Here is a 25766-nt window from a genome sequence, read left to right on the forward strand (position 1 = left end):
AGATGAAACAAGAGCTTTCATGTTTTACATGCCAGCACCTCTAATCACTGATCCCTATTCCCCCTTCTTGATGTTTATTTTCCCACAAAACTTTAAAATTCATAACTTAGGAATTTTACATATAATGAAGGGATCTCTATAATGTATAACATTTAAAATTCAATCTCAATATTTACCTTGATCAACAAATCATAAAATATTTAATATCTTCATTCAGTTTGTAAAATGTTAAAATACAGTGTTTAATAATGCTTCTTATAATTTAGACATGATTATTTGAATATTAATTTCTAATTATTTTTAAAAATTCTTCAACAGGAATTCAAATAAGCTTCACATTATATAAAGAGTTGACTTAAATCGTTAATTTTTATTCACCTAAATTTTGGGGAGGTTTTATTTTCTACAATATTGTCTGTCTCCTAAAATAAAGGCAATGACTCAATAGGGATAACTAAAGACTTGAAATATTTGGAAAAATTGTATATCAGAGCTTAGTAATTGCACCTATACTGTCATAGGTCTTTATACCAGGTCAAGCATCCTATCAAATATTTATTACCATTATCTTATTGGGGTAAGGATGGTAGCTCACATTTACAGGGGTGGAAGCCAAGCATTACAGTAGGATTAAGTGAGATTTTTCAGTCACAATGACAAATTTTACAGTTAAGTTTCAAAAAACAACTATTTATTTCTAAAATCCTGTGATCACCAATGATATTGTCCTGCTCTTAATAAATCTTCCATCTCATCCCACCAGAAAAGGCAGAATGTAAAAGACTGAGTTGAAAATTTTTCACAAACACACAGGGCTGGCTACATAATTTGTACCGTTCAGTTCAAAACATAGAAAAAAATGTGTTAAAATTACTAACATATACAGCTGTTTGTTCCATAATCTTTCTTGACTCAGAATTTTCTATTTTGCTACATTCTGAATAAAGAATTTTGTAGCTGTAGTATTCACATGGATTTCACTGATCACTGCTATTTTGTGTGACTACAGTCATGTATGCAAACTGAAAGAGTACAGACTCATACTGTATATAATTTGCATTTCATAGCTATTGCATGCATATGTATTTCATTCTTACTAGAATATGGAAATACACAGATAACTTACTAAGAAAATATTCTACTAATTTTCTTCACCTTCATGTTACTGATTAAGGAACAACTGAAATCCAAAAGGAACTGTGATTGGTCTATTAGCTTTTAGTGGATCATCAATTTTAGAATAAGTAGTTGAATAATCAGAAGGTGGCACAAGTAGGAAATAAGAGACATTCTTGCTAATTTATGTTTTATTTGAGTTGTCTTCTACATTTCAAATAATGTCTTGGTGAGATGAAAAGCATTATCTCCTCGGGTTTTAGTGATCTCATTGACTCAATGGCAGACAATGGGTCTTGCATTACATTGTCTTCAAATCTAATTAAACACATATTGTGAGTACGGCAGAAATCTGCACTTAATGGAGCATCAGTGAAACTTTACACAAATGCAATAAATACACATAAGGTACCTATTGAACCTATATCACGTACCCATGTGAGCACTTCCTCTCCATATAAGACTTTCAAATTTTAACATCATTTAAAGGAAACACAACTTTCTTCTCAGACACATTTAATCTTCTCCAACACATTTAATCAAAACCAACAATACTCGGGGGGGGGGGGAAGGTTTGGGTATAAATCTGTGCAACTTATAGACCACAGGTACATACTTGGCTTTAACAAATAGGGTTATCACAAAGGAACCAAAAAGCAGCATGGAATAACCATGAAGATTTCAGGATCTCATATAGAAAAAAAAAAAAAAAAGCAATAATTGAAAAACACTGACTGAGTTGCCAGCACTTACTTAGTTGTGTACTTGTGGCAAATGTCCCTGTTTTGATACTTTATTGTAATGAAGAATAAGTGTAAAGTATAGCGTTGTTCCCAGGGGTTACATTCTTTAAGATGACAAAGTGCATTGTTAGTTGTTGTTGTGGTCCCTCCATTAAGTGCTCTTTTATTTTCCTATGTAGAGAACTGTTGAACTACTAGGGCATTTTGAAAAGTGACAATCACCCAAACCTTATGCTTTTGACATTTCACATACTTCTTCAAGTGGTTTTTTTTTCAAACTTCATCCCCCTCCTACAAGAAGTTTCTCACTGATTTTTTTACTAGTCTATAGAATTTTGGAAATTCTTCATTACTTATGGTCTTCTTCATGGTTCTTTTTTGTTTGTTTGTTTGTTTTGTTTTGTTTTGTTTTGTTTTGTTTTATGAGCTGGGGTCATTCTGTACCCCAGGATAACCTGTAATTCAGTATGTAGTCTCAGGCTGGCCTTGAACTCACAGTGATCTCCTACTTCGGCTTCCCAAGTGCTGGGATTAGAGGTGTGTACCACCATGCCCAGCTCCATGGTTCTTAAAGCCATTTCAAACCTATGTACATATAATTATAATGATGAATACATAAAGAATTCCATCTTTGAATGGATAAATGTAACAAGGCTAAAATATCACAGTGTTTAATGATCAACATAAAGAAATGAAATACTGCTGTGCTTTTTATTATAATCCAGAAGAACTTTAATCGAGTGTTGATTTCATATGGATATCAACTGTCATTTGAGAATATGTGTGTGCACTCATAAAGATGTTAAAATACAAGCTATTTTATGTGTCTGCTGTTCATGTCTTTGATAATGCAAATGGACATGTCTAGCATTTTAAGGATTTTATTCAATTTATCATTTAATGTACTGGAAAAGTCCACAAAAACACTAATTGTGTAACACACTATTTATTTTACTGTTCAGCATTTGGAAGCTCCTGAAGAAGAGTCACTTGGCAGTTCATTGATGGAAACTGAAGTAAACCTGGACAGTTACCAAACTGCTTTAGAAGAAGTACTCTCATGGCTTCTCTCTGCTGAGGACACACTGCAAAGCCAAGGACACATTTCAAATGATGTTGAAGAAGTGAAAGAACAATTTCATACTCATGAGGTACACAAAACACTGATTTATGAAACCAAGACATGGCATGTAATGACAAGTAGCCTTTTCCACAGTTATTCCAGATGAGCTGTGAATTTGGAAATATCATTTTTTTTTTAATCTTGTGACGTTAACAAATGCTTGTGTGTTTTGGATGCTAATAGCCAGTACTTGAAGAACACCTCTCCACAATTCTGATGTTTGGCTCACAAATGATTCCTAGAAGAATTTAAAAGCCCAGAGATAGCTCAGAAGAATATAAAAACATGGCACAGCCTGTGTTAGGGTAAAACTGATGCCTAATTGTGAGGTCAATACAGAACGTCCACTTATCATCACATCCTAATTTGAATGTATAGTCAAATACCTATGTGGTAGTAGGAGAGTACCCTGAGATTACGGGCTTGGAGATTTCGCCTACCTTAACTACTTTTCTGATTCTCTTGTTCTTTGAGAAAGCTCTTTCCGTGTAGTACTCTCTGCCCTAGTACTATCTATGCAACCCAAGCTATCAATGAACTCACAGTAAACCTAAGCTATCAATGAACTCACAGTAATACTCTTGCCTTAGTCTCTTGAGCTTGGATAACAGGCTTGTGTCATCACACCCAGCCATTCCCTTAAAGCCGTTCATGGGTCTTCTTGGGAGTTCTTTCTAATTAAAGCATTTGTAGCAAGTTACTTCTCTCAAGATCTGTTTCTATAGAAGGAATTCTCAGATCCAACATTTCTCTAATTCATATTAGCAACAGAACAGAGTTCCCTGAAATGTAAATTAAAATACTGTTAATGAGAATATGTATTTAAATGGGCTTTGAGTTTAAAAGTGCCAATAATAAAACTTAAATGAGAACTGGCTTATCTAAATTTTTGATTAAAATAATTTCCTTTTCTTTATCAGGGTTATATGATGGATTTGACATCTCATCAAGGACGGGTTGGTAATATTCTCCAGTTGGGAAGTAGACTGATTGGAAGTGGAAAGTTATCAGAAGATGAAGAGACTGAAGTGCAGGAACAAATGAATCTCCTAAATTCCAGATGGGAGTGCCTCAGGGTAGCTAGCATGGAAAAACAAAGCAAGTAAGCCAGTGTGTGTGTGTGTGTGTGTGCGTGTGTGTAGGAGTCACAGATGGACATCTTTCTTCATCATTCTCCACTTTATATACTTTATATACTGTGATATACTTTAGATATGACCCAGAACTCACTGACACTACCTACTTCAACCAGGGAACTTCAGTCTATGCCACCTGAGCACTGCAATTATAGCTGAACTGCCACATTTGCCCAGAATTTACGTGGGTGCTGGATATCCACACTCAGATACTCAAATTTGCATGACAAATGTTTAATCCACTGAGCCATCTTCACAACTCCATTTTGCCCGTTTTTTTGAGGCAGTTTCAATATGCTGTTCAGACTTAGCTTGAACCTGCTACATAGCCCAATCAGGTCTTGAAATTGCCATTTTTTTATCTAAGCCTTCAATAGCACTGGGTGTATGAATCATTATGCCCTGAAGCCAAGTAAGTCTTTGTAATTAATAAAACTAGCAAATTTAATTAGCATGTTAGCATGTTCCTGTAATCCAGGTTTTTGGGGAGGCAGAGTCAGAAGGATCACAAATATATGGCCACTGTGAACAACGTAGCCAGTTTTTGTCTAAAAATACATTGCAAGTTTTGTGTTGGATAATTTAATGTAGATTCTCAGTTTTTTTTCTAAGGCATGCCATTTTGCTTCATGGAACATTATCATTGGATTTTCATGTCAATAACATTTTTATGTTCACTTCTGCAATTCAAGTGGAGATTATTGAACAGGAATGCTGTCATCTACAGGACATAGATTTAAGTGTTCCCATAATTTTGTCATGGTGAATATTTTCTATAAAAAGTAAAATGTGAATATAGCAGGAATGGAAGCATCCCAAGGAAACCAGGTATATAAAAATCCCCTATTAGTAATAGCTGACAAGAAACTTATCTTCTGAAGGAATAGTGATCAAATATTAAAGAGTTACTCATTGGTTTATGAAAATCCTCTTGAAAACAAGATTTTCCAATGTGTTTGAAAATCCATATTCAAATACCCTATGGCTATGAATTATTTTGAGAGTACATATGGGCTTAATAATAACAGTTTTTGAGATATTTCTGAAAATAGCATATTTCTTACAAAGGTAACAAGCAGATTTCATCATTCTGGATGTGTTGCTTTGATTTATATTGTGCAGTGTGTATTCATGAGCAGCCTATCAAGACAAGATAGATTTATTTTTAAATGAAAAGAAATGAAGTGCCAACTGTGGGTTTGAATACATTAAGCTAAAGAAATTGTCCAAGCGCCTTAAGTTTACTTAGCTATTATTTATGAAGATTAAAAGCTTTAAAATAGGACCAAAAAAAAAAAAACCCTCATTAGCTATGCTGTAAGGATTGCTCTTCCAGTACTAAATTATAGTACGACAATAAAGAGGGGGAAAAGCACATTTTTAAGCTCATGCCTTTACAAAGAAAAATAAGGGATATATAACAGCATTTTCACACTATATTTATAGCCTAAGCTAGGCAATACTACACATTGACAGGTTTGTCCTACTATCATCAATTTTACTAATTGCAAGCAACCCTAGAGGTGCAAATGATAATAGATGTATTCTAATTATTAAGTCTCCTTTCCTATACTATCCACAGGAAAAATTTTCTTAAACCACATATTTATCATCATAAATCATAAGACACAGAGTCTTCCACTTATAGTTAGAAACCCACAGTCTACAGTTTGTATTAACTATAGTACAGTCAGAAAAATAAACAGAACCTTATATAAAATGTTTCCTCTTTTATAGCCTTCCTTTTCTAAAATATTATTCATTCTCTTGAGAGATAGAGAGAAAGAGGGAGAGAAGGAAACACAAGAAAAGGAGTATGGACATGCTAGGGCTTCTCTGTACCTGTAAATAAACTGCAGATTTATGCAGCCCTTTGTACATCTGACTTCATGTGGGAGATGGGGAATTGAACCCTGGCCATCAGGTTTTGCAAGTGCCTTTAAGCACTGAGAAATCTTTCCAGCCCATTCATTACCTTTCTGATACTATACCACTGTCTTCCTTTTGTGTACTTTGTTTTTCAGTCATCTTCACAATTAATTTTTTTAAAAAAATGTCTACATAGGAAGGGTATTTAAAACATACAGAGTATCTCTAGTTTCTTCTTCCCCCCTCTTTTATTTACCCAAATATTATTTGTTCCTGCCCTTCCTAATTGTGTACCATTCCACATTTCAACTTTCATGAATATAAATGGATTAAATGAAAGCTAAGGCAACCAATAATCCAGTTTAGTAACACTAGGATGGTATTGGTCAATTACAAATTTCAGATAATATTTTGTGGGGGGATTAAAATGAGAAAACAATGCTCCACTGATTTCATAATAAAATAGATTAAGACAAGACATTGCATGCTGACAGTCTTGAGTTAGAAATCTCACCAAGAATAAGCTAAGTGATTTTTTTTTTTTTTGTTTTGCTTTGCTTTAGTTTGTGTTCTATAATACACTGAGGGGAAGTGGTAGGAGATATGTGTGTGTGAGAGAGAGAGGAGAAGAAAATCTTCCTACTGTGAAGTACGAAAAGACAACTGGCATAGGGACAACAGAAGATTTTCTTCTTTATGAATGAACTAATTAATTTGATTGAAAAAATGCAGCCTGCAGAGAGCAAAGGAGATTTACTGACATTTCTACAAGGACTTACAAAGATAAGCACAGCAAGTTCCATCAACTTCTCTGATAATTGCAGTTAGGACAAACAGAGGGAAACTAAAACCTTTGTGATAGTAAGGGGAAAAAAATGAAAGCAAATCAGTAAGGAAGCCAAGTGAAGTTATGTTCTTGTTTATAGCAGCAGGAACAGAGATATGAATAGTATCAGAGCAGAAACACCAGAGATAACATGGAAAATCATTTTGAATAACCATCAACAGTTGACTGGAGAGAAGAAATATGTCTAGCAAATATGGTTTATATTTTTTTCCTCCAATTCTTGTCTGTTCCAATACTAAAAGAGGATAACAGGGACTGGAGAGATAGTTCTGTATTTAAGGTGCTTTCCCACACAGCATAATGACCAGGATTCAATTCCCCAAGTACTCACATAAAATGAGATGCACAAGGCTGGAGGGATGGATTAGTGGTTAAGGCATTTGCCTGCAAAGGCAAAGTACCTAGGTTCTATTCTCCAGGTCCCACATTAGCCAGATGCACAAAGGGGCACATGTGTCTGGAGTTTGTTTGCAGTGGCTGGAGTCCCTGTGGCGCCCATTCTCTCTCTCTCTCTCCCTCTTTCTCTGTCAGATAAAATACTGGATTGGCAAGATTCAAGAATGACCATACATAATAGAGATAATATATTCATTATCAACTAATGGTGGGCCCTATTAGAGGTAACAGTTTTAACATATGTTAGACTAGCATTTACACAAGTGAAAATGGCTATAATGTTTTCTTTTTTTTTCATTTTTATTTTTCTCAAGGTGTACTAATGCAGCAAAATGTAAACAGTATTCATTCTATATTATAATGTATGTGACTATTATAATTTTAATTATAAACAAAAGCCTAATCTATAGAATACATAGTAATAAGAGGGTAGTATTTTTGTAACAATAAGGAAAAATAATAATTTGAAAATTAAGCTTATTCTTACACTCCCTCATCCAACTGACTTTTATTACTTACTATATTCCCAGGACTGATTTTGTTATTGAGTGAACAAAATCAATTCTCTGTTTTGAGTTTCAATTTTAGTAAGACACAATTTATATATACATATATATTATTTGACCTCAGATGATGTCAGAAAATGGTGTCCTAATGGAGAACAGAGGATATATATAGAGAATGAAACATCATATCATTTATTGCAAGTCAGGAGGTGCCTTTCTGACACAATCATTTTAAGAATACTATAGGAAGGGAAAAAACAAAATATGTAGATATCTGAGACAACAGGAATATTTGAGCTAGCTGTGCTACAGAAATAATAGTCTTTCCATATGACCTAAGGTAAAGTGGTTGCAATATAATTTTTGTACTAAAAGTATACTCAACTGAATAAATAGTCTTCACAAAAAGAAGATGAAACTAACATTTTTATAACTTTAATCCTGATAGCTCTGATTAGAAGAATGTTTAATTTTTTGTCTATATCTTTAGTCTTGACTGATAATTATGATGTGCTACTATTCCTTCAAGAGTCATTTGTCATGGAGCTAATTGTGCCATAGCCTTTTCCAGATCATACGGAGTGGCAAAATTATTCAAGCTGAGAATGGGCTTCTATTTTCATCTAAATGAATGTGTTCTCAGACTGGAAACATTACCCGTTCACACTGGAGAGCATTAAAATATGTTTCCATCATTATATCTTAATAGTTGTCCTCAGTTTGTGATAACATCTGTGAGGTTTTCCTCATCCACTTTCTATGTATTTAATCAGGGAGATTGAATTGAACCTACCCATAATGTATTTGCCACAAGAGTATTTTACATACAGCTATATAGCTTCTTTATTATGTTACTGTTTCTGTTTTCAGAATGCAAATGAATTTGTTTACATTTTAAGCTTTAATCTTGCTCTGAATAGTTGAACAATATTAGTTATTAAACTGTTGCCAAGCAGTACGGATAGAAGCAGTATGAATCAAGACTTTCAAAGAAGAAAACATTTGTTTCTCTCACAAAATCCTTTGCATAAAACAATGGTATTCCATTACATGAGAAAATAAATATTAATACATGTTTACTTTTGTGTAAATTTTGCAATTTGTGTTCCATTTGCTAGAAGAGAAATGTTGGAATGGGGACATCAACCAGCCATTAAAGGAAAATGCATGCAAAGTTTTCTGGCCCAGGTTCATTTCCCCAGCAGCCACTTAAAGTTAGCCACAAAGTGATGCATGCCTCTGTGATCCTATAATGAGTATGCAAACAAGTCGGCAGTGTTTCCTAGGTTGTGGCAGTAAAGATGGCTGAATAGAAATTGCAATGTTGGATGAAAACATACATTTTAGGGCTGTTTTTTTTTTTGAACTTTTATTTAGAAATGTGTCTTTTATGTGGCATTCAATGAGCTTGATAAACCTAGGGATTATGAAAAACCTAGTGTGCTTAATGATCTATTCAATAGTGTGACTCAACCTGACAATCTCTGCTTTCATTTGGATATTAATTACTACAACATTTAAAATTGCAGTGGTTATTTGCTAATTTTAGGTAGTGTTTATTTTGGTCAAAATTATTTATTTCTCTGTTTAGTAATATATTGTAAATATTGTAAGTATCTGGTAATTCACTTTATATTGTTGACACATGTTTCAGAAAAATGGGTCTCAAATGTATTGTGGTTTCTATCACTGCAATAAGCTTCATACTGAAAATAATTGTTTCAAAAGTAATAACTGAAAGAAACATGGAAAATTATCTGATAATTATAATCTCTACAAAATCTAACAAGATGGCTTCATTCTTGTTCTATTTTTGCTATAAAGAAAACAAGATTGGTATAAAAGACATTGCTTTTTTAGTTTTTATTGACAACTTCCATACTTACAGACAATAAACCATGATAATTCCTTCCCTTCCCCCACTTTCCCCTTCACAAATCCATACTACATCATATCACCTTCCTGTCTTCATTAGTCACTCTTGTATTTTATTTTTATTCAGTGTGTCTTTTTAGTCACATCAAGAGAAAGCTATATGTAGGGGAATTCTTATATTGTCTTTTTATATTTACCCACATAGTTAAATTTTTCCCAGTATTTTACTCACATTTTTATGAGTTGGAATTTCCATCACAATTCCTCACATTTATAAAAGATATTTCATGTAAGTCTTATAGCAACAAATAACAGTATGTATACAGGCATTGATGATGCATGAAAAATATTTTTACCACAAAGGAAGGAAAATAAAATTGACTAGAAGAATAAAAGCCATATAGGGTATTTAGAAAGCAAAAGACAAAATGACAAATACTGTCATCTTGGTAATTATAGAAAATGTAATTGAATCAGTACAGCAATCAAAAGGTACCAAACTGTCTGTATTTGCTGAAGACAAAACTAATTAATAAAAAAAAAGGAGAAAGATATTCAAGTAAACTAAAAAAAAAAAGGTAGAATACTGGATTAGCTGAACCAGGCTCTTACCATTGCTGTACAATGAAGACATTTGAAACCCTTTCTTTTAGTCTGTCAGATACACAGCATATTGTCATTATTTATAATAACCCCATTATGTGATAGCACCTTAAAATTTCTTACTTCTATGGAGCTGTGACATGGCACCCATTTACTGACCTCTGATCATTCTTTTTAAATTTATTTTTATTAGATATGGGCATACTTAGAATGTAAAAAAAAATATATGTCTTTACTATTGTTTCCCTCCTCCCTGCCCCTTTTCTGAAGAGGCCCTTCTCATTGGAGATGCAGATCAGCCCCATGATGATTGTGTATCATGTGTTGTGGGACAGCAAACAGTTATGGAGAATAGGCAATGTCTCTGTACATAATGTCCCCACTTGTTTCACTAACAATCTTCCCGCCCCTTCTTCCACAAAATATTCTGAGCCATGCTGGATGAATTTTAGGTCTACTTCAGTGATGGGATCTTAGGAGCCTCTGGATCTATGCTTTGATAGGTGTTGGGTGTCCTCCATGTCTATCTCATTCACCCTCATGCTGATGTCAGATTCACGAAGATAGCAGCACTATTGCTCATTTCCCCAATTCCTCTGTGGTTTCAGCTGGGGTTGGGGTGGAATGCACTGGGTCATTTATATCCTCAGGTCCAGATCCAGTCTATAAAAGAGAAGCAGATTCTCCAACAGAGAATGAAGTCAACACCAGTTTAATGGGATAACCATTATTAATTTAGATAGAATTTAAAGGGTGTAGACCCTCTTATCAACCAAGATTAGTGGGTGTTTGACACTGGAAAGAAGAATGATTATCTGAATATGATTCTGATTTAGTTCCCATGTCCATATATGGTTTCCTTTTCACCAAGTGGATAGGTAAGCCAATCCAAGAGCAGCTGGTTGCCTACCATGGCTGTGTGCCATTATTGCACTTGTTTGAACATCACTTCAGGTTGTTTGCTTCTGAGTCCCTTAGATTTTGAGTTGCTCAGATAGACACTGGACACTTTCCCCTATTTCCTCATGTAGCACCTTCACTACATGGGCTAATTTTCTGGCTCTCTTCTGATTCCAGCCAGGTCTCTCCATGTTCCTTGTCAACAGCATATGGTGTCTTCAGCAATAGGGTCTTATCATTATCCTCTGGTGGGTAATCAAGTGCTCTGAAAGAAGTATATCTTGTTTGTTTTGGGAGAACTTGTAAGTCTCTCCAATCAATAGCTTGGTAGGCATGTTAACCACATCCTGGTAAAGTCTCTCTTTTATATTGATGTCATATTTTCCTCCTATTATTAGGGGCTTTGAAGGTACTACTAGGCACTGTGAGATCTTAGATATCAAGGCCAATTTTTGTCTGAAAAAATGCACTGTATGCATTCCTAACTTTCCTTCAACTCTTGCATTCTTTCCATCACTTCTTCTGCAATGGACTCAGAGCCTTAGAATATGTTGGAGATGTTTCAGTGCTGAACATTCCTCCATAACATCTTCTCAGCACTATGGCGATTTGGGTCATCCCAGTGGTCAACCCCATCTGAAAAGTAAAGCTTCTCTAGCAAAAAGTGAGAGCAGCATTAATATATGGTATGGACATTAAGTGTTTATAGTGCAGTATGGTGGTCATAATATATGCATTTAGCTAGAAAAGGGCAGGTATTACACTCCAAATGGTAATGAACTCCTCTACCATAGGCTTTTGGTTTGGTTTTCAATACAAGGCATGTATTCCCTCCCATACAGCGGGTCTCCAGTCCAATCAGGGAGATGTTGGTTTCACCCATAACAGACATGCCACAATTGCACACATTCAGTCATTTGGCCTTTCTGGCCAAACTTGAGGCTTGCAGTGTCTGCTGTTTTCACTACTTATGTCTTCAGTCTCCCAAAGGGCTGCATGCAGTCCAGTTCTTTCCAGCATTCTGTCACCTGGTCTATAGGGAGGAGGATTTCAGCTCAGCCCCAGTTTGGATTTTTGGTGACCTTGCTGTCCAGACATGTGGAGTCTTCAGCAATAGGGTCATATTATCTATTTCTAGTGGAAAACTAGGACCTTGTCCATAGCTTATAATGTTTTGGAGCATATAAGGAACTTCCTGGCCAACAACTCACTGAAAGGTATCCCATCCCTGGCACTGAAATTTTTTCTAGTAACAGTCTATGACTTCTGGGCATGCCTTTACCCAAAAAAGTAGGTTATTGTATGGATTATTCATCATATCCTGATTTTTGATTGACCCTCCCCCACCCTTCTTTTACTCAATTTCTTCTGCTTATCTCACTTAAGCCATTTCACCTGCAGTAATCTGCTCATCTACTTATGTATATATAATACCATCCCCTTAAGACATCTCCTACAAAATAACTTTAACACAACCAGTAGACAATATGATGGCCAAACAGGATCTGAAGGCAGACCAGCTGAGTTCTCATTCTTTCATCTACTTTGACTTATCTTTTTCTTAAGAAAACAATGTTTCCCTATCTGCAAATGAGGCTAGTATGTTTTTCCTAAATCAATAAATTTTATTGTGATTTCCCATTGATATATGATAAACTTAATTTGTTATTCAAAGTATATTCTATTTGAAAGTAAAGTTTTACAAGGTTAATTTTACTAGTTCCATATTATAATTAGTTTTAAATTAAATAATAAATGTAATTACTGCATTTTTTGCAACTCTTATGTCTCCATGCTATCTCTGGTTCATGTTACTTTACATACTTCATTATATCTCCTCCCCCTCTCAATCAGTCTCTCTTTTATTTTGATGTCATGATCTTTTCCTCCTCTTATGATTGTCTTGTGTATGTAGTGTCAGGCACTGTGAGGTCATGGACATCCAGGCCATTTTGTGTCTGTAGGAGCACATTGTAAGGAGTCCTACCCTTCCTTTGGCTCTCATTCTTTCCACTACCGCTTCCACAATGGACTCTGAGCCTTGGAAGGTGTGATTGAGATATTTCAGTGCTGAGCACTTCTCTGTCACTTCTTTCCAGCACCGTGGTGCCTTCTGAGTCATCCTAAGGTCACTGTCATCTGAAAAGAGAAAGTTCTCTACCAAAATTGAGAGTAGCTTTAATAAATGGGTAGGAACATTAAGATAAGTGCTTACTTTCCACCATGACAGACATGCCACTATTGCACTCATTGGCTCATTTGGCCTGTCTGGCCAAATATAAGGCTTGAAGTGTCCACTGTTAAGTATATTCAGTGGTAATTTCTCTCTCTCCCATTGAACTACATGCAGAATGGCTTCTTCCAGCTTTCTGTCAGCTGGTCTACATGGAGAGCGTTATCAGCTCAGTTACAGCAGGATTTCTTAGTCGCCTTGCAGCCCAAGTATGTGGAGTCTTCAGCAATAGGGTTTTACCATGCATTTCTGGTGGGAAACCAAGGGCCTCGGCAATGGCCTATAATGTTTTGGGGTCTGTAGTGACCTCCCTTACAAACAACTCAATGGAAGGTATCCTGTCCCCGGCACTGAAAATTTTCTAGTAACAATATATAGCTCTTGAGGGTTCCATAGTCTGAAAAAGTAGGTTTCCATATGATTTATTTATATCCTCTTATATATATTTTTTAAATTTATTTATTTGAGAGCGACAGACACAGAGAGAAAGACAGATAGAGGGAGAGAGAGAGAATGGGCACGCCAGGGCTTCCAGCCTCTGCAAACGAACTCCAGACGCGTGCGCCCCCTTGTGCATCTGGCTAATGTGGGACCTGGGGAACCGAGCCTCGAACCGGGGTCCTTAGGCTTCACAGGCAAGCGCTTAACCGCTACGCCATCTCTCCAGCCCTCCTCTTATATTTTGATTAGCCTTCCCTCCACCTTTTCTTTACTTAATTGCTTCAGTGGACTTCACTTAGGCTTTTCACCCCCATTAATCTATTCTTCTACTTACATATATACAATACCATCCTATTAAGTACCCCCTCCCTTCCTTTCTATTTCCTTTATACCTCTTTTCTAGCTTACTGGCCTTTGTTAAAGAGTTTTCTTCCTACTCACACAGTAGTCCAATCATCTGTAGCTGTGATCCATAATGAGAGAGAACATGCACTGTTTGCCTTTCTGGGCCACTTAGTATAATCCTTTCCAGATCCATCCATTTTCCTGCAAATTTCATAACTTCATTTTTCTTTGCCACTGTGTAGAACCCCATTTAATAAATGTGCCATATCTTTATTATTCACTCATCAGTTGAGGGACAACTAGGCTTGTTCTATTTCCCAGCTATTGTGAATTGAGTGGTAATAAACATGGTTGAGCAAGTGTCTCTGAGGTAATGTGATGAGTCCTTAGGACTTATGCCTAGGAGCACTACAGCTGGGTTATATGGTAGATCTATTTTTAGCTGTTTTAGGAACCTCCACACTGATTTCCATAATGGCTGGACCAGATTGCATTCCCACCAACAGTGTAGAAGGTTTCTTCTTTTTCCACATCCTCACTAGCACTTATGGGCATTTGTTTTCATAGTAGCCAATCTGACAGGAGAGATATGGAATCTCAATGTAGTTTTAAACTGCATTTCCCTGATGACTAGGGAGTAGAACATTTTTTTAGATGCTTATATGCCAACCACATTTCTTCTTTTGACAACTCTGTATTTAGTTGTATAGCCCATTTTAATTGGGTTGTTTGATTTCTTATAATTTAATTTTTTGAGTTCTTTGTATATCCTAGATATTCATCCTCTATCAGATGTATAGGTTACCTCTTTGCTTTATTCACAGTGTCCTTTGCTGTACAAAATCTTTGTAACTTCATGAGGTCACAGTGGTTAATCTGTGGTTTTATTGCCTGAGCAATTTGGGTTGTATTCAGAAAGTCTTTGCCAAGACCAATATGTTGAAGGGTTTCCCCTACTTTTTCCTCTAGCAGTTTCAGAGTTTCATGTTTGATGTTAAGGTCTTTAATCCATTTGGACTTAATTCTTGTGCATAGAGAGAGAGAGAAGTATCTATTTTCATTCTTCTATAGATATATATCCAGTTTTCCCAACACGATTTTATGAAGAGGCTATCTTTTCTCCACTAAATATTTTTTGGGATTTTTGTTGAATACCAGGTGGCTGTATCTACCCAGGCTTACATCTGGGTCCTTTATTCTGTTCCATCCATCAACATTTCTGCTTTTGTGCCAATACCATCCTGTTTTTGTTACTATGGCTCTGTACTATAGGTTAAAATCAGGTATGGTGATACAATCGACCTTATTTTTTTGTTGCTCAGTATTGTTTTAGATATTTGAGAGATTTTTGTGCTTCCAAATGATTTTTTTTTCTATTTCCTTGTACAATGCCATCGGAATTTTGATGGGTATTGCATTAAATGTGTAGATTTCTTTTTGTAAGATTGCCATTTTCACAATATTGATTCTTATCCAACAAAAAGGGATGTCTTTCCATTTCCTAGTGTCTTCTGCAATTTCTCATTTGAGTGTTTTAAAGTGTTCATTGTAGAGATCCTTCACTTCCTTGGTTAGGTTTCTTCCAATGTACTTTATATTCTTGATGCCTTGTGAATGGGAGTGATTCTCTGATTTTATCCTTTGTGTGTTTGTTGTTAGCATATAGGAAGGCTATTGATTTATATCTATTTATTTTGTATCCTGCTACATGTATATAGGTGTTTATCAGCTCTAAAACTTTTCTGGTAGAGTCTTTAGGATCCTTTATGTATAGCATCATGTCATCTGCAAATAATGATAACTTGATTTCTTCCTTTCCAATTTGTATCCCTTCCGTGTGTGTTTCTTGCCATATTGCTACAGCTAAGACTTCTAGTACTATATTAAATAAAAGTGGGGACAGTTGACACCCTTGTCTTGGTCCTGATTTTAGTGGAAAATCTTCCAGGTTTTCCCCATTTAGTAATATGCTGGCTGTCAGCTTGTCATAAATAACTTTTATTATGTTGAGATATGTCCCTTCTATTCCCAGTCTCTGTAGGACTTTTATCATAAAGGGATATTGGATTTTGTCAAATGCTTCCTTTGCATCTAACAAGATGATCATGTGATTTTTGTCCTTCAGTCCTTTAAAATAATGAATTATACTTATCAATTTGTGTATGTTGAACCATCTGTGCATCTCTGGGATAAAGCCTACTTGGTCTTGAGGAATGATCTTTCTGATGTATTCTTGTATTATTTTTTCCATTATTTTGTTGGGCATTTTTGCATCTATGCTCATGAAGGAGATTGGTCTGTAATTTTCTTTTTTGGCTCTGTCTTTACTGGTTTGGGTATCAGGGTAATGCTGGCTTCATAGAAGGAGTTTGTAGGATTGCATCTTTTTCTATTTTATGAAAAAGTTTAAGAAGTAATGGTGTTAGCTCTTCCCTGATGGTCTGGTAAAATTCAGCAGTGAATCTATCTGGGCCTGGACTTTTTTTTTTGTTGGGAGATTTTGATAACTGCTTGGAGCTCCATCCTTGTTATAGGTCTATTTAAGTGATTAATCTCATCTTGATTTCATTTAGGTAGGTCATATAAATCAAGGAAATCACCCATTTCTTTCATAGTTTTATACTTTTTGGAGTACATATTTTTATAGTATGTACCTGTGATATTTTTTGAATTTCTCTGGTATCTGTTGTGATGCTGTCTTTTTCTTTTCTAATTTTATTAATTTGTGTCACTTCTCTCTTTCTTTTGGTCAGATTTGCTAAGGGCTTACCAACCTTGTTTATCCTTTCAAAGAACCAACTCTGTTTCATTAATTCTTCCAATTGCTCTTTTGGTTTCTGTTTCATTAATTTCTGCCCTAATCTTTATTATTTCTTCCCATCTACTTCTTTTGGTTTACTTTATTCTTCTTTTTCCAAGGCTTTAAGGTGAAGCATTAGGTCGTTTACTTGCAACCTTTCTAATTTCTTAATATAGGCACTTAAAGCTATAAATGTACCTCTTAAGACTGCCTTCATTGTGTCCCAGAGATTTTGGTATGTTGTGTCTTCATTATCGTTTGACTCTATGAATTTTTTGATTTCCTTCTTGATTTCTTTATTGACCCATTCATCATTTAGTAGTGTATTGTTTAGTTTCCATGATTTTGTGTATTCTCTATAGCTTTTATTGCTATTGATTTGTAGTTTGATTCCATTGAGGTCAATAGAATGTAAGGCATTATTCATTTTTTCTGCATTTGTTAAGATTTGCTTTGTTTCCTAATATATGGTCTATTTTAGAAAACGTTCCATGTGCTGCTGAAAAGAATGTGTATTCTGCAGCATTTGGATGAAATGCCCTGTGTATATCTGTTAGGTCCATTTGTTCTATGGCCTCATTTAATCCAGATGCCTCTCTGGCTATTTTTGGCTGGCATGACCTGTCAATTGATGAGAGTGGAAAGTTGAAGTCACCCACTACAGCAATTGTGTTTGGTGTGATCTGTGACCTTAGTTCTAATAGCATTTGTTTGATGAAGTTGGGAGCCCCTATGTTAGGTGCATATATGTTTAGGATTATAATGTCCTCCTGTTGGAGTATGCTTTTAATCAATACAAAGCGACATTCCTTATCTTTCCTAACTAATGTTGGACTGAAGTCTACTTTGTCAGATATTAGGTTAGCCGCACCTGCTTGTTTTCTAGGCCCATTTTCTTGAAACACTGTTTTCTAATCTTTCACACTAAGCTTCTGTCCATCCTTTGTAGACAGGTGAGTTTCTTGGAGGCAACATATTGAAGGATCCTGCTGCTTAACCCAGTGTGCAAACCTATGTCTTTCAGTTGGGGCATTGGGGCCATTGATATTAAGAAATATTATTGAAAGGTGTATATTTATTTTTGCCATTTTTTGTAGTTCTTCCAGTTTTATCTCTTTGCTCTCTTATATTAACTAGTATTTGAGTGTGGTTTGTTTCTTCCAGGTTCCTTATACGTGTGCTTTTCTTTCTCTTCAGTATGGAGGATTCTTTCAAGTATTTTCTCTAAAGCTGGTTTTGTCTTCAAATATTCCTTTAGCCTGCTTTTGTTGTGGAATGTCCTTATTTCTCCATCTATTTAAATGGACAGCTTTTCAGGATAAAGTAATCTTGGTTGATATTTGTTATTTTTCACAATTTGGAATACATCACTCCATGCCCTTCTGGCTTTTAAAATTTGTGTTGGGTAATCTGCTGAAATCCTGATGGGCTTGCCTTTGTATGTAACATGATTTTTCTGCCTAACTGCTTTCAATATATATATATATATTGGTTTGCATATTTGATAGTTTAAGTATAATATTGTGAGAAGAAGTTCTTTGCAGGTTTTGTCTCGTTAGTGTTCTAAAGGATTCCTGTGTCTGCGTTGGCATCTCTTTCCCAGTTTGGGGAAAGTTTTCTAATTCTATTATTATTATTATTATTATTATTATTATTATTATTATTAGAAAAGGCCTACTATGACTTTGTAGTGAAATTCTTCACCTTCTACTATGCCCTTAATTCTTATGTTTGATATTTTCATAGTGTCCTTAATATCTTGAAATTCCCATTCATACTTTCCTCCTAGTTTTTCTTTCTCTTTGTGGAACTGTATTAGCTCTGCCACCTGGTCTTCTAGTTTAGATATTCTGTCCTCTCCTTCATCCATTCTACTATTGAGATTTTCTACAGAGTTTTTTATTGCATTGACTGCAATTTTCATTGCTAGTAATTCTGACTGGTTTTCCTTTATTATATATATTTCCTTATTTATATCTTGTATTGAACTCTCTATTTCATTAAATTGGTTTCCTGTGTCTTATTTGATTTCTTTGATTTCCTCTTTCATTCCTTTTATTTCCTCTAAATCTTCTTTGAGCATATTTATAATCATTCTTTTGTAATGTTTCTCAGGCATTTCCTCTAATTCATTCTCACTGGAGGTCATTTCTGTTGCATTAATACTATTTGGTGGATTTATATTGTCTTATTTTTTGGTGTTTCTTGTGTTATGATGTACATATTTTTGCATCTTTGATTAATTTAATGCTCAAATTTTCTAGTTAGCTACAGTATTATTAAATGGTCAATCAAACTGATGTTATATATCTTCACTGTAGGAGCTTAAGATGCTAGGTGTGGCTCTTAAGACTCTCAGAGTATCTTCAAAAGTGACCCTTGATGCTGTGTTTGCCTGCTATGAGAGTATTCAAGTAGGCTGAGTGGAACAAAATACAGGTGGTGCTAAAATTTAACTAAACATTGTACGCATTCAATGAAAAATAGCACAGAATATTTTTTCAGGAGTAGGTATTATGACAACCAGATCCTATAACAAAGTCACAGTCCCTTAGGATGTGTGTTTCCCCACACCCTTAATCCTGTCAACTAGGAGGTTAAGATTTCTGGTCTGTTGAGGGCTCCAAGTCAGTTTGTGACCAAGTGAGACCCTTCCCTATTGAAGGACAGAAGAGGAAACAAAGCCACTATGAACCAGGATGAAACAAATAACAAGCCCAAAATATAGCTTATTTAAGAATGGCAAATCTGACCATCCATCAGATTTAACATATCCTGATAAGAAAGGTGCAATTAGCAGTTCTCATTCAAGCCTATATACCATGCTTAATTGGTAGTACTTACCTGGTGTAATCCCAGTTACCTTTTGGGATGGTTTTGGTCTCATATATGCTGGGCTCCTGCTTACAGTCCTCTTTGGTGTGCTGTGGGTTCAAGTCGCTGGCTGGGTTGCTGGATCAATGCTCTGGTTGCTGGTGCTGGGTGCTGTGTTCTTCCTTCCCCAGGTCTCTGGTGCTTACTGTCACTTGCACTGGTGGTGGAGGAAGGGAGGCTGTTGATGATGGCTATAGATCTCCTGTTGGTCCATGTGATCTTCTACCTCATGAGCTGCTCCTCTGTTAGTCACTGTGGTCCAACCTTCATGTTTCTTGAGTTTGCAAGGAGCTCCAGTATCAGTGGAAAATCCCCTCACCTGGCTTTTTGTGTGTCTCAAGCTAAGCCTTGCAGCTGTGGCCCCCAGACCTGGTGTGGTCCCTGCTGGAGCCACTTCTGCCTGACTATGTGGGCTCTAGATCTCACCTACTTTTCTGCTACCTTTTGTAATTTCTTATACACCTAACTTTTTAGTAGAAGAGTATATTTTGCTGTTTTTTTTTTTTTGGCTTTTTCTCCCCTAGGCTGCTTTGTTATGGTTCTTATGCTACCACCTTAACCAGAAGCTCCCTCTATCTTAATTTTAATAAATATCTATTTATCTTAAAGTAGTATTAATATAAATTTTAATAATTGCACCTTCCTATAATAGTTTGAACAAAAAATGGCCTGAAACATCACTCCATGTGAGAAGTGTCATCATAGACAATGGAATAAAACCACAAATAAATGATTACAACAATATAGTTTACATGCACTGCTCTTCTCAAAACATCTGGTTGCATATAAATAATTTGTGAGCTAAAATGAAGCATAAAACCTGTTTCTTACAACCATTTTGCTAAGACTGTGAAGCCATCATTTTAAATAAGTAATTTTTTGTTTCCTGGGCACAGTGGTACACCTCTTTAATAATGGTACACAGGAATCAGAGGTAAGAGGATGACTGTGAGTTTGAGGCCAGCCTTAGACTATACAGTGAATTACAGGTCAGCCTGAGCTACACTGAATCCCTACCTTTAAAGACCAATAAATAAATAAATTTTAACCTTCATTAGAGTGACTTTATTGGCTAAATGTTATTCAGTTAAGAGTAAAAGATGCATTTAAAGTTCAATGTCTCTAATTCATACTGGTAACCTGCCTTGATATCATATTTTAAAGACTTTCAAAATAGTTCTCATTGGTGAGAGTAATATATGCATTTATCCAGACAAAAGCAGGATTTACACCCCTAAGGCACATGACCTCCCCTGCCATAGGATTATGATTATGTTTTCAGTAGAAGGCATGTATTCCCTGAGTGGGCCCTCAGTCCAATTACAGAGCAGCTGGTTTCCCCCAGACCTCACATGTCACTATTGCACTTGTTTAGTCACTTGGCCTGTCTGGCCAAACTTGAGTTTTCCAGTGGCCTCTGTTTTCACTGCTGATGACTTCTGTCTCCCATAAGGCTGCATACAATGCAGTTTTTTTTTTTCCAGCTTTGAATTAATGCTACTCTCAATTCTGGTTAGAGAAGCTTCTCTTTTCAGATGGTGATGACCACTGGGATGATCCAAAAGGCAACGTAGTGCTGAGAAGAAAGGATGGAGGAGTGTCCAGCACTTTAATATCTCACACCCTCCATGGTTCAGGATCCATTGAGGAAGATGTGGCAGAATGTAAGAGCTAAAGGAAGGGTACCACTCCTTACATACAAATGACCAGACAGAATTTGTCCTCAATATTCAAGACCTGGATGTGCCTAGCAATACCTACACAAGACCAAAAGAGACCATGGTCTGTTGTCTGTAAATATAGAATTTGTCAAATATATATATATATATATATATATATATATATATATATATATATATATATATATAATAGTTCTCATTGATAACTTAAATTATGGAATTTAGACTTGAAAGTCGAAATGATAATTGAACATAATAAGTAGCTCTTTTCAAATTTAGACATTTATTAGTATAGAGTGTAGCATATGACAAAATTTTGTAATATATTTCATGTCATATATAATCTATGTAATTATGCATATTCTCCCAAGAAGCATTACTACTATCATCAAAATCAGACTGAAGTTAAAGATAATAGGTAACACAATGTTTTTATAAATTAATCAAGAAAATAGAAGTTTCTAAAACTCTTACTCACATTGCTAAATTTCTAAGGTTAAAGGAGAATTTTTTTTTCTTGTCTTAAGAAATTTTTTTATTAATTGTTTGTACTCAGTGAATACAGTCAAGTTGGTACCATTGTTAGGCTCATCCATGTCCTACCTCCTCCCCATTGGCCCCTCCTTTGTGAGGTATATGGGTCATGCATTGTGGAGTTAGCCCACAGTTATGGGTAAGAAAAATGTCTCTGCATATCATGAACCAACGTGTGGCTCTGGCATTTTTTCCACCACCTCTTCTGCAAAATGTCCCTGAGCCATGTTGGGTTCATTTTTGGTCTGCTTCAGTGATGAGGTGTTGTGGACCTCTGAGTCTCTGGATATCTGATTTGGTAGGAATTGATTTTTCTCTGTGTTGATCTCCTTCACCCTTGTGCTGGTACCTGGTTCACCAAGAAAACAGCACCCTTGCTTGTTTTGCCAGTTGTTCTTAGTTTCAGCTGGGGCCCTTTTGAGGTATAATGGGGTGATTCTTCCTTAGGATCTGTGTGTATCTGAAAAAGAGAAATTTTTATACATATTACAATATATGATATAATTGTATGTGTAAGCATTTTCAAATATTTCATAACTATTGTCAATCCTGTTTATAGTTGTGATGTCCAGTGGTTCACATCCAGGGACTTGCACATGCTAGCCAAAAACTTGTCACTTAGTCATGTCTTCAACGCTTTTTTTTTTTCTTTAGGCAATCTTGCTATGTATATCAAGCTAATCATGATTTATGGTTTTGCTTCTGACTACTCACTGATGGAATTACAGTGTGAGCCATCACATCTGGTTGTAGTAAAATGTTGAAAACTAACATTATTTAAATTGTGATATACTTCAAAACAACAACAAGCAACTTAAAGTAGATTATAACCTTGTGACTTATTGGGTGATTTAAGAAATAACAACATAGACAACTGTTTGGCTGGCACTTATTAGAAATGCAGGGTCTCAGGCCCAGCAGAGGATTGCAGGTATAGAATCTACTGAGTAAATCATATGGAGAATTATTATCTTATAGAACAACAGATTTATAAGTGGGAAGATTTTAAAATCCATTGATTCTGTAAAACCAAGTTCTATTGAATTCTAGGTCTTTCAGGTTATCTATTTTATTAGTCTTTCTCTATCCGTATGACTTTAATAGCTGGAAGTTGGTTGCAGCCCTTCCCAAAATCAAATTCTGACAGGTTTTTACCTTTCAGAATTGTAAGAACCATGACCTACCTTTCTCCGTTTTATCACAGTTCCATTATCTAACTGCTCATGTATGCATGTCCTTCTCCTTATGCTTTTTTAGTGACAGTATGATAAAAGTAAAATTAAATCAAGGAAAATGTAAACTCTTTCCTTGCTATGAGTAGAAGACTTTCAGCTTGTGATTTTTGACAATTTTCCCAAGTACATTATTCTTTAGAATGTTACCAAGAAATATGAAACATTCTCATTATAAACATGCTTTGAGTTGATTAGCACTGAATTTTTCAATTATAAGAACTGAAAATGTCAAATATCAATTTCATATAAACCAAATTAACTAGTTAATTCAATTTGTTTTTCTTCATGACAAAGTGAAACAATTCAAAGTTAAGAGTACAGAACTGGGTCACAGCAGCTTGTGATTTGCAGACTGTGTCACCTTCCAAGAATCTGTGTCCTTAATCATCATGATCCTTACCACTTGCTAACTCAATTTATATAAAGTAGTAGTGATTTTCAAATGATATTCTCACCTAGGATTTTGATATTCATAGTAACATCATATTTCAGTATGACATGGAAATGTTAGTTTTATCTGGAAGCTGGTTAGAAATGAAAACTAGAGGCCAATTCCCTAGAATTTAAATTAGTGTTTTCACATGGTTTGTAAGCATATTTTAGTATGAGAAATCATATTAATCCAAGTGTCTGGATATAAGAGTGTGAAAGATCACATAAGAGAGTGAGATGAGTTGGGTATAAAAGAGGAGTGACGGAGAATATGATCAACTGGAGAATTTCTCACTGGAACATGAAATGCTGTTAGGGTTGAACTTGGCAGATGATTTCCATGGGGGAAGGCAGGATAAGTTTTCTAAATCTGATTAGAAATTCTCATTAACTAGTTCTGAAATTTGTTATATCTTACAAGGTTTACTTGTAGAAAACTATTTTAATTTATTTTCATTGAAGAAGACTGTTGTAGTTCAATTCTCAGTGCTATGGTATAGAATCCCACCAAAATCAGCTGATGGGAGGAAAGTTATATTTATCAATGTTGTGGAGAAGTTTCATGAGGGCAGGAGAAAGCATGGCATGAGCAAAGGCTTAACAACATTTTCCCTCACATTAGGTAGAAAACAGCAGCAGGGAAATGAGCCAAGGTCTAGAAATGGTTAGCTTGATATAAACCAATCCCCAAATCATACCTCTTAGAGCAGGGCTCCAATCCCCAAATTGCTATTAGATACACAGGTTTATGGGAGATATCTAATTCAAGCTATTACAAAGACCAAATCAAGAATATGACTACTATTTTTAATACCTAACCAAGACCTATGGTGCAGAAAGAAAATAGTTAAACATACTGTCTCAAAACACATTTCACCGTAAGAAGTAGATAAATTGTGGCTTTGGACAAATGGCAATGTACAGCATTCAGTTTGGCACTTGTTCTTAGAATATAGGCACACTTGTCTTTATAACTATAGGTAATATCAGCATAAGAATATAATATTCTTATGCTAGAATAACTACCAATATTCCCATAGGTGCTAGCTATTTTCCTTCTATTACTGTTTTTACTTATAAATTTAAATTTTCATTTGCATGGATTATAGTATTGCCCCCAGTCTCCATTACCTTTAGGGGGTAGACCTCTGTTATTTTCTGGGGGGAGTATTGTGCCTCAGAGTATTTGTACCAACCATGTGGTTATTACAAACTTCATACCCCCTCTTCCACAACAGTCCCTGAACCTTGAATGTGTTGAGTTTGTGAATAATAGAGAGACCAAAGATGTGTAAAAGTCATATTTCAATCAAGTTATGCTCTTACGTTTCTGCTCTCCACAGTGAGGTTATCAGTATTACTTATGATGATATAAATGCACCAGTCTGTGGGGGGAGGAAATTCCTCAGAGCATACTTTCACATCCTGTGATGCTTACATTCTATTCACTTGATATTCCTCAATGTTCCCTGAGCCTTGGATAGGATGTTATAAGTCTCTTTTAGTTTTGAGCTCCCAGGATGTTCTGATTTTCTGCTTTAATGAGTTTTGAGTGTCCTCAGTGTCTACCTGTACAACAATCTCTCTGAAGGAGGTTCTTAGTTTAGCAGTGAGAGAAGCACTCATATTTAATGAGCCAGTTTCTCTGTAATGTCTACTGGGCCATGTGATAGAGACGACTCATGTCATGCTAGTCAGTCAGCTTGATTTTCTTTTTTTTAATGTTACTGATTGGTCTTGGGTCTCACAAGTACTTGCTAACATAATTAAAAAACAGATTCTCTAACCAAGAGTGAGAGTAGCATAAATCAAATGGTAAGAATACAGGAATTTAGAAGATTCTTAATGGGCATCATATCTACTTTTAACCAAAGATCAGTGGAAGCTTCCCTCTAGGATTTATGGTCTTCTGAGCCATAAGCTAGTGACTTGGTTCTCAGTACCAAGTACCCTCTCCCCCAATGAGCAGGCTCCGTATCTAATCAGAAAGCTGTTCATTACCTCCATAGCCTGTTTGCTTCATATTGCAAACCTTTCTACATCTTGCCTGGCTAGTTGATTTTGTAGTTTGCAGAATCC

General features: G+C 35.6%; 1 protein-coding gene across 1 annotated transcript in view; it reads left to right on the forward strand.

Moving 5' to 3' along the window:
* The window catches only part of Dmd (dystrophin), a 2157654-nt gene that overhangs the window by 655665 nt on the left and 1476223 nt on the right, over positions 1–25766 (forward strand). The window contains exons 10-11 of the mRNA XM_045140973.1: positions 2822–3010; positions 3903–4084. Coding sequence (XP_044996908.1) covers positions 2822–3010; positions 3903–4084 — 371 coding nt within the window. The remainder of the gene's footprint in view (positions 1–2821; positions 3011–3902; positions 4085–25766) is intronic.

The sequence above is a fragment of the Jaculus jaculus genome, chromosome X, assembly GCF_020740685.1.
Source record: "Jaculus jaculus isolate mJacJac1 chromosome X, mJacJac1.mat.Y.cur, whole genome shotgun sequence".
NCBI lineage: Eukaryota > Metazoa > Chordata > Mammalia > Rodentia > Dipodidae > Jaculus > Jaculus jaculus.